The sequence below is a fragment of the Branchiostoma belcheri genome, unplaced genomic scaffold (genome assembly GCF_001625305.1).
Source record: "Branchiostoma belcheri isolate BF01 breed outbred unplaced genomic scaffold, Haploidv18h27 scaffold230, whole genome shotgun sequence".
NCBI lineage: Eukaryota > Metazoa > Chordata > Leptocardii > Amphioxiformes > Branchiostomatidae > Branchiostoma > Branchiostoma belcheri.
Genome location: NW_017803825.1, coordinates 21,774 through 41,367, shown reverse-complemented (window position 1 = coordinate 41,367; position 19,594 = coordinate 21,774). Strand labels below are relative to the sequence as shown.

Below are 19,594 nucleotides of genomic sequence, written 5' to 3'. Positions count from 1 at the left end.
ATATTGACGCCAAAAATATTTCGGGCATCGCGCGCCCTTCCCGCGTCACGTGTAGGCATCTCGCATCTCTGATTGGTTGTTGCGTCTTAAGATGACTGAGCCGACGCGCGTTTAAACAATTTTCTTTGTTCGATTTATCACACTTCACAGAGAATTGTCGCCAATGGCTACTTCTTTTTGTTGCAATATATAATACTTCACGGAGAATTGTCGCCTATGGCTTCTTGTTTGAGTTTTTTGGCTGTGTTATAGCAAATGTATTACTGTGTTAGTGTACCACGTTCGGGCATGAGTCATCACAATGGAATGCAGGGCATCAACCAATAGGCATGCAGCTTCTCTCTATTCTTCTTGCTGATTGGCTGTTGGAATTTAACAGGCTTAACTTAATTAATACCTGCTCAGAGCATTTCCATACTGACAGTATGTCTGTATTCAAGTGTTTTGGTAGGTATTTCAGGCTTTCCTGCTCCAGCATTGGAATGCGGGGCATGAACGTTTTTTTTTTAAATCAACAGTTTGCATTATGCAATTAAAAATCCTAACCAATAATGTAAGGAATAGCTATCCAACTGTTGTTTTAGTTGTATGTTACTTCATATTATAGTTATATCAATGTAAATCATTGTTTTCCCTTGTGTTTCTCATTCTTTCCCTGCCATGTCGTAAAATGTGGTGAAGCCATCGCTGTATTTGCTCCAAAGCAAATATTGGCCTTTCTAGTTAATATACAGTCAGTTTCTTTTTTTTCATTGCTTGTCCTTCACAGATACTGGTGATCGATACAACTGCCATGGGAAACAATCATTCCAAACGAGGCAGGGACAGGAGGGGGGTTCTTCGAGCAGAGTGCAGCAACTGCAGAAAGTGTGATGAGTTTGTGCCACAGGCCAGAGGAGTCACCTGTGCATACTGTGACTGTGCACCTGTCCACCACAGGGAAGTAGTAGGAGCCGACATCCACCCGGCACAGCTACATCAAGGCAGTGGTAGGGTTATGGTTGCATTGTCCCCTCAGATGTCCCTCTTTATTTGTTTTATTGTCTTAGACACTTTAAACATAAGTATACAGTATGTTAGATATATAAACAAACACTTAATAATACACATGTATATAGAAAAAGTCCGCCTGTAACCTAAAATCAGTAAGTGTATAATACATATAGTATCCTTTAGCTTGTGTCCTACATTGTCCTTGTTTTCCCATACTGATGCTGATTTCTCTGATTACAATGCTAGTTAGGCCACACCACTTAATTCTCGAATAAAAAAAACAACATTAATTTTGAAGCAAGAGGGCAAAAAAATAGGCATCCTCTGATAGCCTCAAATGCTATGATAGGAGCCATGAAGTCAACACAAAAGGCTGAGTTAATATTCAAACAATAAATTTTGAACTTTTAATCAAACCACTGCATTTACATGTATACAAATGTAGATGGTTAAAAACTGTCGCGTTAACAACTAGGAAGAAAAGGACTTTTCTCAACTGTTGGGGGCAAAATATGACCATTTTTGAGTTGATTCAGAGCCAGAATCTTTTTTTTTATCAGAAAAGAGGCAAATCCGAGAATCAACAAATTAAATTGGTGTGGCCTAACTTACAGAACGTTTTCTTTGATCATTAAACAATGATTTTCTGAACTTTCAGACCATCAGACTCATCATCAGAGCCCCGGGGTGGAGGGTACTGGAATTGTTGGAATACAGACACAGGGAGTCTTAGGCACCAGTCCTGGCTCAGCACAAGCTGAACTTGACCAACTTAAAAAAAAGAAAAGGGAACTTGAGCAGCAACTTGAAATCCAAAAGGTTCGAAAAGAAGTAGCTGAACTGGAAAGTCGCTTATCTGAGGAGGCCAACTCTACAGCAGATGACTTAAGGATATCCTTCAGCAGCGAATCACCAACATCCTCTCATATGGAGTCTCCTTTTGGAACAATGTCACCAATTCAGACCAGCTCTTACACCGACTTGACAGAGCCAAAAAGGCCAGCAGAACAACACATGACCTTTCATCCAAGAGCTCGGGGGAAAAACATTTGTATTGAAAACAAAGGTACAACAGCTCGTAGTGTAAACAGCTTTAACAGTGGAGTCTGTTTCAGCCGAGTGCCAGTTGGTGTTGGACAGAAAGTTCAACTAAAGATCGTTCAGAGCAGAACATTTAAAGGCTCTATGCGAATTGGGTTCACGTCTAAAGATCCAGACACAATAGATGAAGAAAAGTTACCATCACATTCCTACCCGGACATGGCACAGCAGCCTGGGTTTTGGATAAAACCCTTGCCTAACAGGCTGGCTCGTCAAGGCAATGTGGTGACATACACAGTGGATTCTTCAGGAAGTGTCAACTTCTACATCAATAGAGAGAGCAAAGGGCTATTCTTTGATGGTGTTGATGTCTCTGGAAAACTTTGGGCTGTGGTGGATGTTCATGGCAGCACCATGGCTGTACAGCTTGTTGGTAAGTTAAATAATCTCCTACTTGGCCACACTACTAGGCCACACTAGTTTAATGTTGGTTCTTGGATTTAATCATGAAAATCATGAACTGACAGGGCAAAAAAAGAAAAAAAAATTTATTGCTCTAAGGCTACAGCAAGTAAATTTTATGGATAACATCCTCCGCAGACTCAAAATCTAATGCGAGCGGGCGAAAAAAAACAAGGGGGGCCTAAAAAAACAAGGTTCCTACATTTTAAGATTTTGACTCAATCATTGTACAAATGGTTCAGTGGGAACATCACATATACACAGCCAGCATCACATATCACTGCATGAAAGTAAGAAACAAAACATTAAATCAGAGCCTTTTCTTGTCTCCTCTCTTCATAGTTATCTGCCATCTACATTCCGGCATGGCAACAGACATCTTTGCCCATTTTCTGCATGTTGACCACTGTCAGAAGGCAACAATTTTTTTTCCAAAATCAGGCGAAAATTAATGCGCGCTGATGTCATCCATAAAAATTACTTGCTGTGGCCTAATGGTGCGTCCTACCGACATGCTTGACTGATTAATATACTGTATTTGATGAGCTGAGCAAAGTTTTTTTTTAGTTTTAGTTTAAAGCGGTGATTCCGAGAAACAACTGGTTTAATTAATTTAGATCAATTTGCTTGTGAAAAAGTGTGAAATATCAGAGGCTTTTAGAGGCTTTTTGGGTTATCTTCAAACAATGGGTGAGAAATTCAACACTTGAAACAGCCACTAAAAAAATTATTTCTACCTGGACAGACTGCAATTTAATGGACCATGATGGGTGTAAAAATGACTGTGTTAAAGTTTCTGGTGATTTTGTCTTAACCACACAGATGAGCAAGCTGTATGTGATGCTGTGGCCAAAACTATTTACGAAGGGGACATGGTTAAGCTAGATGTGGAGAATATGGACACATTGAGTTTGTTGCAGGATGGGCATGGAGGCATTGAACAAGACATGGAACAGGTAAGTCCATTTTATTTTTCATTTAGGCCACACCAATTTAATTTGTTGGTTCGTGGATTTAAAAAAAAAATGAAGCGAGAGGGAAAAAGAATAAAAACAGGTCTAGGCATCCTATTATAACCCAAAATGCTATGATGTCAACATGATGTCAACATAAAAGAATGGGTTAATATTCAAACAATTAATTTTGAACTTTTAATCAAGCCACTGCATTGATAGATGGAGAAACTGTAGAAACTATGAAGAAAAGGACTTTCCTCAACTGTTGCGGGCAAAATATGAGCATTTTTAGTTGATTCAGAACCAAAATTTTTTTTTTTGCAAATCAGAAAAATGAAGAGGTGAATCCGAGAACCAACAAATTTAAATTGGTGTGGCCTTAGTATACTGTAACACTAACAGTGTACATGTACATTCCATGATTGTCAATGTCACACAGGAGAATGAACTTTCAAGATATTTTAATATGCTAGTATTAGTGTCCAATCTTTGATCATGTACTAATAGACTGTGGGGCTGTTCCTGACAGTTGGTTAGGCAGCAATTGGCTAATATTTAATAGTCTTCACACCACGTTTTTCAAGCAGCTCTGTCCAGTGGTTCCACACCAGCAAGATTGCACTCTCCTTCTTGACACACTCCAACCAGGCTTTTCTATATATATATATATGATTGTCTACCTCTATCTCTGTTGCCACCTGGCTACGTGTAGCTGTTTCAGTGACCATTTTACAGTGAACTCCATAATATGTGGTATTTCAATCCCTTAGGCAATTGGGACAGTTGGGATGGTCACAAAAGTTGACGATGAAGAAGATGTATTTGTATACTTCTCCAACATCAAGAGAAAGTGAGTAATTTTCTATATTATGGCCAAACAAATACCATGGAACAGTAATATGAAATGACAATATGGCAGTGTAACAGCTGCTGATACCAAATTTTTTTACTGCTTCAACTTCAATACTACCAGGGCTCAAAATTCAATTGTAGGAATAGTTGCTCTGCTGCACCTAAGTAACATCTAAAAAAAATTGGGTGCACAAAAATATTTTGGGGTGCACCGTATTAAGATGTCAGCAAAAAGTAATAATTATGTTTCATTTCTAAAGAAAAGAGCTGTTACAACAATGATTTTATATTTTTCTGACACTTGGATGTTAAGAATATACAAATTGCAAATCTTATAGTTGTAAACCTACGAATTTCAAAATAATTTGGGTGCACTGCACTCACAGAAAAATTTAGGTGCACAGCTCCAAATTTAGCACCCAGTATTTCAAGCCCTGACTACATATAGCATAATATTTTAACAATAATTGTTGCATTTTGTAGGTTGTGCTTCAACCCTGCTGCCTTACAGAAGGTTGGAAGGGCTGACCCAAACTCTGCTATTCTCAAGGATGGAGATCTGGTGTGGATAGGAGACAATGTTGGGAAGATAAAGGCTCTACAAGAGGGACATGGTGGATGGATCGATGACATGGAAAAGGTTTTTTAAACAATCATTTATAGCTATTAAGATATGTCAAGCAAATATTTCCTGTAATGTAGTTGGCACTGCCAAAAGATTTTTCGTAAAAATTTGTCGGGCGGTACGCGGTTGACACGGCCAGTGCTATCGCTTCGGTTTCTCATAATATTATTTTTTTTATAACAGTTTAACTTTAATGGTTTCGATACAGTACTCAACTACGTACATCTGCTAAGAATAAAGTTGATTTGCGGTGATTTGTGGATCGTGTGTTTCGCTTGAACTCGAAGTCCGTCGTGAATGCATGTGGGGAGGGGGGGCACACTTACGCAAAACATATTCGCGTGGAAATAGATTCGCGGTACAAAGGCCCCCGCGAATTCCGCAAATCTAAATATACCGCGGAAATTTGTAGACTTACAGTACAGTTATGTTAATATTGAATAATTGAATATTTATGTGGCAGCTGTTTCTTGCTAATTATCTGCACTCACACTCAAGATGACAATACAGGTGCTGGGCTTGGTAAAAATTTTAATGTAACATTTCAAATCCACGGGTGGGAGGGTGGGAGGATTTTTTCGAGGATTTGCTAGAGTGGCTGCACTAACAGCACGCTACTAGAACGGAAACCGAATGCGACCTCGGATCGGAGGTCAGAAGTCATTTCCGTGCAGTCAATTAACTGATTTGGTTCTGCGCCCCAAATACTGACAATTATCTGCACTCTCACTCAAGATGACAATACAGGTGCTGGGCTTGGTAAAAATTTTAATGTAACATTTCAAATCCACCGAGACCAAGCCCATAGGGAGACAGTAGGGTGGGGAGAGTGCAGTAAGTGTAGTAGTGAGGCCGGAGGCGGAGGGAGGGAAGCCGAAACAAAGGCCGCAAGGGCCGAGGGGCTAACAATGAATCCGTAGAACAAGTGCCGAGGGGCTAATAGTGAATTGGTACAACAAGCGCCGACACTGCGGTGCGGCGACAACTGGCTAACAATGAGTGGGCTAAAGAACCGAAGCATATTGCGAAATTGGTAGATACTAAAGGCGAAACTGACGGACAAGCTGAACAACGGGAACTACTAGGTACTAACATGGAAGTTCGCCAAGTCTATTATGTAAACGGTACAAAACCGGCTCAGAGCAGGGCCGCTAGTAGCAGTAACGGGAGATACGTAGGACTGCCCTGTCATGCCTAATACAGGTAGTCAAACTTAAGTGCTAAGACATGATATATACATGAGAACAAGATGCCGCACAAAGGCATCGGATAAATCAACAGTAGAACAATAAACGAGAGTTCGTGTAGAGTTCGTATGAGTCTATACTGCGTCCCGGTCCAGTTCCAGGAAACCTTGGTTGATTCTGGTCGCAAGTAGAGTAGCGAACGAACGTCGCTGCTCGAAGGAGCTGTCAAGGTACGACTGGAAAGCGTCCGAGCTCCAGTCACCGAGCAGTTTAATGATCTGAGGATCTGCTCCGCAATGCCAAGCGAATGTCGCTCCGCCGCGGCGGAAACTATGGCCGGAGTAGTCACCTGACGGCAGTCCAGCGGCCGCGAGCAGAGTTTTGAGATGTGCCACCAGAGAGTCATGTGTCAATGATACCAACCTGCCCGCCGAACCCGGCACGAGGAAGGCTGGAGAGTCCGATCCAACCGGGAGGAGGCTGCACATGTTGACGTACGCGTGTCGTGGGCACAGGGGATGGCCGGGAATGGCCGGCACAGGAAGCAACAGGACCTTTTGCTTGAACTGTAGAGTCTTGGACCATGTTATACGCACCACGAGTCCGTCCGAAGCGACACGGATAGCACCCCGAGTCAGGTGCTTGCCTGGGTCAAACGCAGATGTCGTCTTAGGCACGAGATTCGACTTCCGAAGTAGTGTGAAGAAGGCAACAGTGTATGCCGCCCACAAGGTGGCATGAAGCGGTCTATTTAGATCCAGATGATCCCGCAGCCGTAGTAGGATAGCCGGAGTGATCGGAAGTGTACGCTGCGGAATGTGCGGGGATTGTCGGCGGAACGAGGAAAGGACAAGGCGTAGCTCGAACGCGTCAGATGGCGGAGGCTCGCACCCTTGGAATCATTGGAGCAGTCTGGCACCGTGGATGTAGATCTGGACCGTGCTGGGGCTCTTCAATGAGCGTGAGAGGAACTGAGCGTATCTGGTCAGAGTCCTCGCGTCTGTGGGAATGGCTGGAAGCCGGAAATACTCACAAAACAACAGGAACGCTTTCCACTGAGTCCATAAGTTAGCGTAGGTACCGGCGGCAAATGCAGACCTCTTGGCCGCCTCGACTTCATTGTCCAAGCGCTGAAGCTGTGTGTGATGACCTGTAAAATTACAACTGAGTCAGTAAATCGAATTGCTGCAACGATACTTCTACCTCACAGACGTGCATGTGTGCTGATAAACGCAGAAACTCGTTCTGGTGGTAGTTGGAAGACGTCCAGCGACTGAGGTGATCAGCAAGGCGATTCTCGAGGCCAGGGATGTGAATGGCGCGAAGCTCGAACTGCCCTACGGCCGCACAGAGCCACAGATTCCGTAAGCAGGTTTGGAGGAACGGGGAGCGGCTCCGGCCAGAGTTCAACACAGTAACCGATGCTTCATTGTCACACATGACTACTATCCTGCTGCCGGCCCAGTGTTTGCCCCACAGCCGTGTGCAAACCAAGATGGACAGTAGCTCCAAACTGTTGATGCAAGGGTTTGACGCGAGCATGGAAGGCGGAAAAGTGGCGTGGAAGTATTCCCCAGTGCTGTGGAGAAAGCCGCCGCAGCCTGTCAGACAGGCGTCTGAACTGAAAACAGCGTCGGGTTCCGTCCAGCCGGTCCGCGGAAGTAAGGAGACACCGTTGTAACAAGGTAAGAACGTAGACCACCATAGAAGGTCTTTGCGAAACTCACAGTCTATACTCACCCGCTGGTGACGATCCGAATAGCGTCGCAGGAACAATATCATCCGTGAAACGAACAATCTTCCATGTCGCACGCATGACCCCAAGAAGTGTAGCTTTCCCAACAGAGACTCGACCTCATGTCTGCGAACACTGGTCTTGACACGCCAACGGTCCAACTCGGCCAACGTGTCTGAAAGTCTCTCCGGTGTCACTTCGATAGTCATGCGAATAGAGTCCACTGTGCGACCGAGAAAGACAATACGAGTGGACGGCGGCGTGGCTTTGTCGTCCGCCTCCATTAGTCCGAGGTACCGTAATAGCCGACCTAAAGTATCGAACGCTAACTCGGCCCTGTGCGGAGAGTCTGCGCCGCCGAGATCGTCCAAGTAGTTGACACAACGAAATCCGCATCTATTATATATGAACGCGGCGGCGTCGGTCGTGCGCTGACACGCCTGTGCGCTAGAACGTAAGCCGAAGGGACAGACCACGTCCGCGTAAGCGTTACCACGCCAGGAGAATCCCAACAGGTGATAATCTGCAGGGTCCACGAACAACTGTCTGTATGCGCGGCGAAGGTCACGCTTAAACATGAGGCAGCCTGGGCCGGCGTTGACAACTAACGCAACGAAATCATCCATGGAGGGGTAGCGAAGCCGATGCGGCTGACCGAGATAGGTCCCGGTGGGTATCCCGTCGTTAACTGAAGACCCGGGCGGGTAACTAAAGTCCACTACGATGCGACGATCCGGAGAGGCTTTCTTCGGCACCGTCTGCAACGGATTGCACACCAAACCGGGACTGAACGTAGCCGGCGACAACGGCCCTATTGTTGCTCCGTGCGACAACTCAGTGCTGATGAACCTGTCCACGTGACTGGAGTACTGCAAAGCCGAGGGGTGGTTGGTGCGCGGCACTCGCGGTTGCGCGGATGACTCGTAATTAACTGGGAAGCCGAACTCCAGGAAGTCACATAAGAAAGTGTCATGAAAACCATCTAGGAGACCTCGCCATGCGGAAACGTGTAGCTTGGTGGGTACTGGAATGCGCTCGGACTTGAATTGGGTACGCCTGACTGTCGAACCCGAGCTGTGTGTTGGCCGATCCGCAGGGGAATCCGTGACGAACGTACATACGCTGAGTTCATTCAATAACTTGACAGCAGAAGAATCGAAGTCCATTCCGCCCGTGCGGAGATCTGACAACATTACATCCTCACCTGAGGAAATTACTCGGGACGCTGGCCGAGCCAAGTCCGATCCGCTTGTGCGGACATTTGACAACAATACATCCTCGCGTGAGTAAATAACTGGAGACACTGGCTCATCCAGAGCCGACCCGCTCGTGCGGAGATTTGACAACAATAAATCCTCTTGTGAGGGGACAGCACGTGCTGCAGTGAGTAAACTACACGGCTCCGACACGTCTGAAGAGTCCGGCTGTGATAAGCACTCTTGCGTAACACTATCACTAAGATAAACAACGTTCATGTCGCAATCCGAGAAGAAGCCAGAAGTGCACTGTTCAATGAGATCGGGATACAATGAAATACTAGATAACAAATTGTCACGTACCGAATGTTGCAAATTGTCACTTACAGAATGTTGCAAATTGTCACTTACAGAATGTTGCAAATTGTCGCTGACAGAATGTTGCATGTCCGGAAGTAGTCATGCGGAAGACGACTTGACGTTGGCCCCGTTATCGGTAGATGAAGCACGTTTCTCTTTGGCTTGCTTCCTGTGGCAGTCAGCGGCTGAGTGTTTGAACCTCTGCGAGGTCTTTTTCCAGCAGTAAGCACAAAGGTGGTCAAAACGACACGTATCAGCGGCTCACTCGTTCCTAGAGAACCGAAAGCAGAAGCGTGGAGGATCGGATTTCTTGGGCTGTCGACTCGCGGAGGACCCGGCAGGCTTGATCTTGAGCGGATCGGCATCAAAGTAAATCTCCTTCAGGGCTACCCAGTCGTCCGACCATGAGCCTGGCTTCCGGAGCGCTTGCTTGACCGCCGCTGCATGAAAAGACCGAACCACGGTCCAGTCATACCTAGCCAGTTTGTTACACGTATATTCCAACAGTGCTATGCGCCCCATCAGTTCATAGAGGGTAGGCCGGGATTGCGCAATAAACCCATACAGCCAGCCAGGAATTCTTCCATCTCGAGCTCGTCATACTTCTTCGTTTCCGCTGAATGAAAACTATGGACGAAAGACTCAGGAGATAGGATTGCCTTACCTTTCTTTGGCTTCTTGCCCGCGCCGACAAGATCCCCATACTTTGTGGATACGAGGCTCTGAAGCGCGGCATCCTCGCGGAGCTGGGCTAACGTAATGTCTGCGTGCCCGAAATCCACATGCTTGCGTTCGTCGTCTTGAGTTTCGTCCGTCTTGCTCCCGTCTTTGGCCGGAGGAAGTGGCGAGGTTGTAGTGGTGTCTGTGGCCAATTCCTTCTCTAGCGCATCCACTTCCCGCTGAAGCTTCTTCAACTCTAGGCGCTGAGTAAGCTCTGCCTTGCGCTGTTGTAGCTCGGCCATGGCGCCTTGCATGCCTTGACCCACAGCGCCGTTGTCTTCCAGAATCCCCGTGCAATCCTTGCCAGCAACGCCCGATTTGTGCAGGGCGACGTCCAAATGGCATCCTGGACACTTCTTTGAACGTTTGGGAGCCATATCTTCCGAAAAATTGTCGGATTTGAACGAGAATTTTTGAGGATTTTTTCGAGGATTTGCTAGAGTGGCTGCACTAACAGCACGCTACTAGAACGGAAACCGAATGCGACCTCGGGTCGGAGGTCAGAAGTCATTTCCGTGCAGTCAATTAACTGATTTGGTTCTGCGCCCCAAATACTGACTATTTTGATTTTGGCTTCTAAATAGTGCAGAATTATATAGATTGATGTAATTTAGTGTCAAATTTGATCTAAGTATACAGTGTTGTCAGCAAATTTTCTTCAAATCTAATAATGAATATTAATTGCTTCAGACCCTTGGGAAGTTTGGCAGAGTGAAGCGGATTCATCGTGGTGGGGATGTTCATGTCAGAGTTGGGGGAAAGAGCTGGAGATACAACTCTGAGGCTGTGCAGAAAATGCAGACCCCAGCAGGTATAATGACTTGTAGTACATATAATCATGTAGGTGTACACATATTGAGGGTGTACAGAAAAACCTGGGTGCCTACCAGCACAGGCCACCTGCATGGCCCGGCTAGCACGTCAGGCTACTCAGATCCCCCAATCATATCCTCGCGAAAGATAAGACATCCAAGCAGCGCCTTCTATATTGGGATGCAACTAATCAAAGGTTTGAGGCAGTGGACCTACATTGTAGGGGGCTTGTATAACCAGTATCACAGCACAGCCGGTAGAGGGCATCAGCGGAGTGCAGAAAGGGCGTGAGTCCGAGACAGGCTGCCCAAGGTCCGAGCACCTGTGTGTAAACTCTCCACCTGGCACTTGACGAGTCTGACTCCCAGGATATGAGTAATTTCCTGCCAGACCAAAGATTCTACTCTACTCTACTGTACTCTAGTGGATTAATACAAGCCACAACCGTTTACAGTACGCTGTTTGAAATTTTTTTTTTTTTTTTTTTTTAGCCAGGTAGCACAGTGTGCTACCAATTGGGCAAAAACTAGGTAGTGCATCAGGACTTCAAACAAATATCTGGATCAGTTTATTTCTAATCTTCCTGTGTGTAAGGGGTACCATAATAAGCACCAGTGTAATGGGTTTAATTTCCATGTATTCTGCTAGAGGGTGCAGCTGCTTGGATGTCTTATCTTTGTGAGGATATGAATGGGGGGATCTGAATAGACTGCTATGCTAGGCAGGCCATGCAGGTGAACAGGCCAGGTAGCCTGGCCTGGAAGGCACCCAGCTTTTTATTGCTGGGTGCTACACTCCACATATCGGCTCTAATTCCAAGATCAGGGTGTACCTGCATTGTACATGTATAAAAGTATAATATTTTAAAAAAGTGAAGTGCAATTATTATTATAATAATAATAATTGCACTTCACTTTTTTTTTCAATTTTCAAAATGTTGGGATTGTCAATACAGAAAATGTTAACAGTAGTTTAATTAATTTTATGTTCGATTTAGTAACACTGTGTATGGTGCTTTTTGTTTGCATTTTGGGAACTGTTAGAATAGATAGTCGTCTTTATCTCTTTTTTGAGTGGAGAATATGATAAACTGATAAATGACCTTATGCAATGAGGAGTTTATTTAAAATGCTGATCAAAGAAACAGTTAAATACCAAATATCATTTTGTAAACTTTAGGTTTTAGGTTGTGTATGGAAGTATAATAATAGTTCTGCATGTAAATTGTAATTCATGCAGGGTTTAAATATAATATAAAAAGGCAAATAAATGTGTAAGTCATGACACAGTATATTATGTAAATCCAGGGCAGGTTGGGATGTGTGATCAAGGACTTCACCATTGGAAATCAGGAGTGTGCAAGGTGTGTGTTGGATGTCGTCAATGCACTGCAAAAGGGGCTGGATGTACAATGAAGGGAAAGCCACTTCGTCCTCCTGGCAGGTCAGTCAGTTCAACAAAAATTTGGCCATCAATTTGACCTAAGATCTAGGTCAGAATCTACTGCCATGTATTCTTAGTTCAAAGTTGAACACTGCACTGAATCCTTAAAATAGTTTTTTGAAATATAAATGTTAGATAAAATGCTTTGAATCAGTTCTATAACTTCTATTTCTGATAGCTCAGAGACTTTCCGATTTCAGTGATGATTATAATCTAAGGACTGAAATGTCTGCTTTTCACTGCTGTGTACTAGAACACAGTTCCTTAGTCTAAAATATCTAATAGAATCTGGTTTAACCATTAAGCCCCTGTGGATGTGAGCAAAAAGATGGAGGATGTGGAGATTGCGGCATTTGCCGATCTTGTGTTGGGGAATCTAGCGATGACAGCAGTGACGATGACGCACAAAACTTGCACAAGCTGCAGCAACTGGGGGAAGCTTTTGAGCATCTTGGAGAAGGTAGGTCCGCTTTTGTTAAATGCTATACGATGTGATTGTTTCCATTTAAATTTTCTATGATTTTATACTTAGCAAACTAAGATTTTAACTAGAAAGGCCATTTTACATTTGCTTTGGTGCAAATGTAGCATGGTTTCACCACATTTCACGACATGGCAGGGAAAGAAGGAGAAATACAAGGGAAAACAATTCTTAATATTGATAAAACTATAGTATGAAGTGATGACATACCAGGTAACTAAGAATGCAACCGTTGGATAGCTATCTAGTACTATTGGTTACTTTGCTTTTTTATTTGCATAATGCTAACTGTTGATTTTCAAGATTAAAAAAAAGTGTTAACTTTATTCCAATGCTTGAGAAGGAAAGTTCAACAATTACCTACCCCAAAAGACTTGAATGCAGTTCAATACTGTCAATATGGTATGGCTTAATGTACAGCTGTTAATACAGTTGCTTCATTGCAGCTTTCAATAAAAACTTTTTATGCTTTCCTTCAGGTGGAGGAGGGAGCCGTTTAGCGGGGGCAGCCCGTGCTGCAGTAGCACTTTCCCTCTTGCAGCTGGGACAAGGAGGTGGCCTTCTTGGCAGCCGTGCTGCAGGCCTGCAACCTTTGCTCCTAGCAGCCATGCTAGGTGGTGGTGGTAAGAATTTCTGCACAACTTCAATTTCCCTCATTCTTTTACATGTAACTGCACCAGATATGAACATTGTTTTGATCATAATATCATGATCCTGGTTGTAAAAAAGAAAAAAATTTGAAGCTAAATTAAGGAAAGTTACAGACTGTATATGGTATGGAGTGAAATATTTTAGTCATTCCAAGAATGATAGTAATGGCTTTAAGCAACTCCCATGGCTGAATTTCATGTTATAGAGAACCTGTATGTTACTGATGACTTGTAACGCATAGTCTCTAATTATAATAGATCTTTAAAAATGCATGTGTCATTAATCCTGCCAATGTGTCAGACAGTAAATTAAACTTCTCTAAATTGATAAACATGTTTAATGTCACCAGTGATTCTTTTGTGTGATAGTAGCATTGTAGGATTTATTGTAAGAATAATTACGGATTGAAAACATAAAATTTTTCAGTTATTACCAACTGATTTGTGTGTTGATAAATGTAGATGACAATGATGAAGTAGAGGAAGAGGCAGCCCTTGAGCATGGTATGGGAAAGGGTGATGAAGTAAAGGTGGAAATAGATGGTGAAACATTCCGCATATTGCAAGAGGAAGGTGGCACAGGCTGGAATGAAGAAATGCTTAAAGTAAGAATTTTTTGCATTTGTTTGTCCAAGCAAATTTCCTATTATGTAGTCCTGACTTTTCTACCACAGTATAATGAGGGCCGGCATGTGGGGTGAGGTAGAGTGATTACAAATTATGCATTCAAATCATACAAATTACATTAAAGTCTCATTAAGAGCTAATTACGACGTTACACTTTGCGGCTAATGTACTACAAATAACGTTGATTTTTTGGGAGGCTCCCTACGGATTACGACCTTCAAGACTAAACAAGAGTTCTGAGATCTCATACCTCCATGAAATATGGGCTTGATATGTAAATGTAAATGAAATGACATGTGCATTAACATAATATATGCATCGTGATGTATGTTAACTTTTGATTAACTTACAGATGTCCCAAGTATGACAATCCCAATCATTCACCATTAAGAAATCATAGAATTTTGCATTAATTATGCAAATTAGGTCATCATTTGCATAATTAGTATCTGTAGATGTTCTGCCTGCCATAGGTTACATACATTACATGTATGAAAGTAGTATAATGTAAAACACTGTAATTATAGAATGTCCTCATTAATTATGCAAATAAAGTCCTCATTTGCATAATTTGCAAGAAAGTGCCCTGCAGTTCCAGAACAAGCTGCTAGGGGGACCAAACTCACACCACTCATTCCTGACAAGAAAAGCAATCTGTCACCAAAACATCAAGACCATAGCATGTTCAGGACAAAAGATACAAAAACTGGAAGTTCTGCTGCAGTATCAAGGTCATCCACCAGGAGGCCCATATTTGACCTTGACCTTTGTCTTCCTAAGACTTACCAACATACCAAATATCATCATAATCCATAAAGGCGTTATGAAGTTATGTTGATTAGAAATGTGCGGAAACACAAACACACAGACACACAGACAGACACACACACACACAGACGGACACACAGACAGACACGCCAAAAACAATACCTCCATTTTTCATGGAGGCAAAATCCTGATTATGTCTTATGAAAAAGGGTATGCAGTCCCCCTATAATTAATGTCCCAGAATGATGTAAAATTGCTAGCTGGAAAATTTCTGAGTCCCATGAGCATATTAAATGAACCATCACTCACTCACCAAAAACAAAAATGACATATGAATGACAAGTAGAACATCAATAAAACAAAAATAATATATCTTGTGGTACATACAGTTCCCCATGATGCTTTTCGGTCTTCCTTCTTGTATTGATAAAGACCTGGTAACCAGCTTTTTCAAAGAAATAAAAATTGAAAATATAGTGACTGTCCTTTTGATTTCCTGCATTTCTAAAATGTACATTTTGGCCAATACGCTTAAACCTGGTAACCAGCTTTTTCAAAGGAATAATGAAAGATTGAAAATATAGTCCTTTTGATTTCCTGCATTTATAAGACTTCGAAGATAATGTTGAAAGTATTTAGTACATGTATAAAGTTGCCCTTTTGAAACAAATGTATTTACTTTTTCTCAAAAATCAAACACTTTGGGGGCAATCCCAGAAGACAATGTATTAATAAGTTGCTTTTGATTAAAGGATAATTAGGATTTATTGTAAACAGCTTTCAGTTGTCAATATCATTAAAGTTGACCTAATTTACTTTGTGCATTCTGCTCCTAAGGTTCTTGGCATTCCTGGAACTGTTTCTGGTCTACTGGGAAGAAATGTAATTGTCCAATTCGTCAATGGTGCAAGGTATGAAAAATCTGTCTAAGTCTAAGACTTTTTAGTAAATTTAACATTAAACTGACACTGTGACTGTAACAGTAGCATGATTAATATTTTCCTGTTGACTTTCACCAAATGAAGTACTTTTTAATTTAACATCAAGTTTAACTTCAAATTGTATGTCAGGCAAAACTTTTGTCCTGTGACTTTTACACGCACAGATGGTCACTTGTTCCTGGCTGCCTTACTAAAGTCTCCAGTGCACGACGCGATGGACGAGAGGCCATTAAAAGGAGTGACCTCGTTAAGTTGATAAAGGATGAAGAAAAACTGAAGGAACTGCAGAAAGATCATGGAGGATTCAATGAAGATATGCAGGCAGTATGTCTTTCACTATTGATCTAAATTGGACATATGAAATGTACCTGTCCATCATGATAACTTCCTTGTACAATTGACTAATACATGCACATACTAGAAGTCCTTTTGGGCACAGCTACATATTGTACAATGTACATACTAGTCATGTAGGACACCATTTTATTAATCAAAAAAGAAACCTGATTTACCTTAGACCATAGTCTATCCCATCATAAATCATAGTCATAGTCTTAGACCATCTTAGACCATAGTCTATCCCATCTTCCAATATCCCTATTCAAGAAAGACTTGAATTTATATGGCATAATGTACATATTGATTTTCTAAATAAATATGTTTTATAAATTTTTAAAACATGTTTTCACAGTGTCTTGGCAAAACAGGTTGTGTGATAAAGATTCAAAAGCGCCAGGTAAAAGTGGATTTTGCAGGAAGAAGGTGGTGGTTCAACCGTACAGCTCTCACCCCAGCTCTTTCAGGTATTAATCATTTTACAACATATCACATTTTGAGATGTTCATCTTGTTTCCAACAAAATCACTGTCAGTGAACGGTATTATAATTTCTGGTGAGTTACCTTGCAATTTTGTAATGACATTTTTGTACATATAATATTATATAATATTATATGAGTTTAAAGTAAAATGTTTTACAGTTCATCTACTAGTAGTTTCTGGTAGAAGACATTTAGAAACAGGTTTGAAAAAACAGTGTTTTTAAATTCCAGTATATCCGGAAAGACAGGTTAAATTTTTATAATGAACTAGAAAGGCCAATATTTGCTTTGGAGCAAATACAGCGATGGGTTCACCACATTTTACCACATGGCAGGGAAAGAATGAGAAACACAAGGGAAAACAATGATTTACATTGATATAACTATAATATGAAGTAACATACAACTAAAACAACAGTTGGATAGCTATTCCCTACTTTATTGGTTAGGATTTTTAATTGCATAATGCAAACTGTTGATTTTCAAAATAAAATAAAAAACGTTCATGCCCCGCATTCCAATGCTGGAGCAGAAAAGCTTGAAATACCTACCAAAACACTTGAATAAAGACATACTGTCAGTATGGAAATGCTCTGTGCAGGTGTTAATCAAGTTAAATCCCAACAGCCAATCAGCAAGAAGTATAGAGGAAAGCTGCATGCCTATTGGTTGATGCCCTGCATTCCATTGTGATGACTCATGCCCAGACGTGGTCAAAACACGGCACACTAACACAGTTACTGTAATACATTTGCTATAACACAGCCAAAAAACTCAAATAAAACCATTCTAAAAGCCTGTATCACAAAAATTTAATAAACGCCTAGGGGTATTTGCCCACTGTACCTCCATACCAAATTTCAGGACCTTAGGCCCTAAAATGAAGAAGCTGAATCCATTTAAAGATATGGCAGGAGGAGGAGAAACATCAGAAAAAGCAATATGGGTTCACCACCACGAAGTGGTGGTGAACCCATAATAATAATGAAGAATAATAAATGAATTAAATGGGAAAGCAAATGTCTCTGGTATAAGTTTTTTTTAAAAAGTTGCAAAAACAGAATTATATTGCTCTAAAATCATCAGATAAGATGGGGTATACATGTACATGTAGAATAGTTATTATAGAGGAGGAACTACATGCACAATGTATTACTGAGTATTTCAAACATCAGGCAATTGCAACACAAAAATTGAGGAGGCAAGGGGGGCACCACAAATGGGAACTTTATGTTAACGGTTTATTTGAGCAAACAAAACAGTCTATTCTGTAGTACATAATTTAAGATAGAAACAATGATTATCATATAATATATACATATAACGTTAGACCATGCATAATTATAACAGAATGACTCTGATACTTTTAATTATGTGCTATTATTAATTGCAGAGGAAGAACAGGAAACCACACACCAGCTCAGAGAAGGTGACTATGTCAAGGTGGACGTAGATCCAGAGACATTCAAGTCCAACCAACTAGGCCATGGTGGATTTGTTGATAAGATGAAAGAGGTAGGACAGGAATAACCTGGTTTGAGTGGGCATGTCTGTGTATTATATATTGTACATGTGATGATGATACATTGTACATGTGCTGTTCTGATACGTTTTTGTAATAATTGTGGTCAGCATGATTTAAGAATTTCTGGTTATATTGTGATGATATTTGTTATGTTCACTTTATACAGGAGACAAAGGCCAGGGTCAATTTCCTTGCAGAAGAACTTTCTGACTATATTGAATTGTTTCTTTTGTCATGGTAATGCAATGCAGATCTAAATTGTTAAGTGACAAATAGTGTTTCATGTCAAAAAAAGGTTTTTCTATAAACAGATGCCTGAGTGCTGGAGCCAAATTTTCATGATTAATACTAATTAGAATGCCAAGATTTGGTATCATTTGCATATTAATTAGTGATGGAATTTTAAAACTTGAATCCTGCCAAAGGACAGGACTTTCACAATCTCATATAATATTTTTAACATGTAATTTTAGTAGAGAATACCATGATCAATCAAATTGAATTATGCTAATTACAAATGTACGTCATCTTATTATGTGATCACCACCAAACAAGTTGAATTCAAACTGAATCTTTTTTGAGGGTATGGGAGCCATAAGATGGCATCCAGACTACATGTACAATGTCCAAGCTCTGGCCCGGGTACCATCCTTTGTAGTCCATGGTAGTTAGCGACAATAGGAAGCCGGTAACCATGTATGGAAGATGGCACCCAGGCTGCCAAAGCTCAGTACAGTGCTGACTCATAAATGTTGCAAAAGGCCAGCATGTGTCGGCTTGTTGTAAAAGTCGCTATGACTGCAGTAACTGCAAAGTCAAAATACCAGCTTTGTATTCATTTTTTTTGGGTGGGGGGAGGCTGTATTTTTTTTATTCGCCCGTTCGTACTAGTGTGGGGGTATTCAGAGGATGTCATCCATAAAATTAAGGTAGTGTGGCCTTACTAAAATGGCTTTTCATTGTACTGGAGAGATTATTAAAATTCAAGGTAGCTAATTCAGTTTTTTTTCAGAAGATGATCCTTAGAGATCACAGGAGATAATTACTAGAAGTATCTATTAGTCATATCACCTGTCAGTGAAATATCTGCATTTTTATAGATTGATTATAATAAAAAATATAGATTAAAGCAGTGTTCTTTACATTTTCTAATTCTTACTAATAGTTATATTGTCCCCCACATGTAATATGATTTTGACTACATCATCAGTTGGTGGAAGAAGTTGGTATTGTTCATCACATTGACATTGATGGTGATGCAGTTGTCTACTATCCAAACAATACAAGGTGTGTTTTTGGCAGTGTGAATTTCAGCTTTCTTTCCTGACATCCTGATCTGCTTTTAAATCTCAAAGAGGCTGTGATTTCTTCACATATATCATGGTTGCCATTGCCTTTT

At 41.5% G+C, this 19,594-nt stretch overlaps 1 protein-coding gene across 1 annotated transcript in view; it reads left to right on the top strand.

Annotated features, from left to right (window-relative positions):
- The window catches only part of LOC109470763, a 38,110-nt gene that overhangs the window by 3,885 nt on the left and 14,631 nt on the right, over positions 1-19,594 (top strand). Inside the window, exons 2-16 of the mRNA XM_019769833.1 lie at positions 770-989; positions 1,652-2,467; positions 3,319-3,452; positions 4,223-4,302; positions 4,788-4,944; positions 10,818-10,938; positions 12,248-12,383; positions 12,689-12,843; positions 13,344-13,487; positions 13,977-14,119; positions 15,747-15,820; positions 16,015-16,174; positions 16,542-16,653; positions 18,064-18,185; positions 19,406-19,482. Of these exons, the coding sequence (XP_019625392.1) occupies positions 794-989; positions 1,652-2,467; positions 3,319-3,452; positions 4,223-4,302; positions 4,788-4,944; positions 10,818-10,938; positions 12,248-12,383; positions 12,689-12,843; positions 13,344-13,487; positions 13,977-14,119; positions 15,747-15,820; positions 16,015-16,174; positions 16,542-16,653; positions 18,064-18,185; positions 19,406-19,482 (2,627 nt within the window). The 5' untranslated portion in view covers positions 770-793. The remainder of the gene's footprint in view (positions 1-769; positions 990-1,651; positions 2,468-3,318; positions 3,453-4,222; positions 4,303-4,787; positions 4,945-10,817; positions 10,939-12,247; positions 12,384-12,688; positions 12,844-13,343; positions 13,488-13,976; positions 14,120-15,746; positions 15,821-16,014; positions 16,175-16,541; positions 16,654-18,063; positions 18,186-19,405; positions 19,483-19,594) is intronic.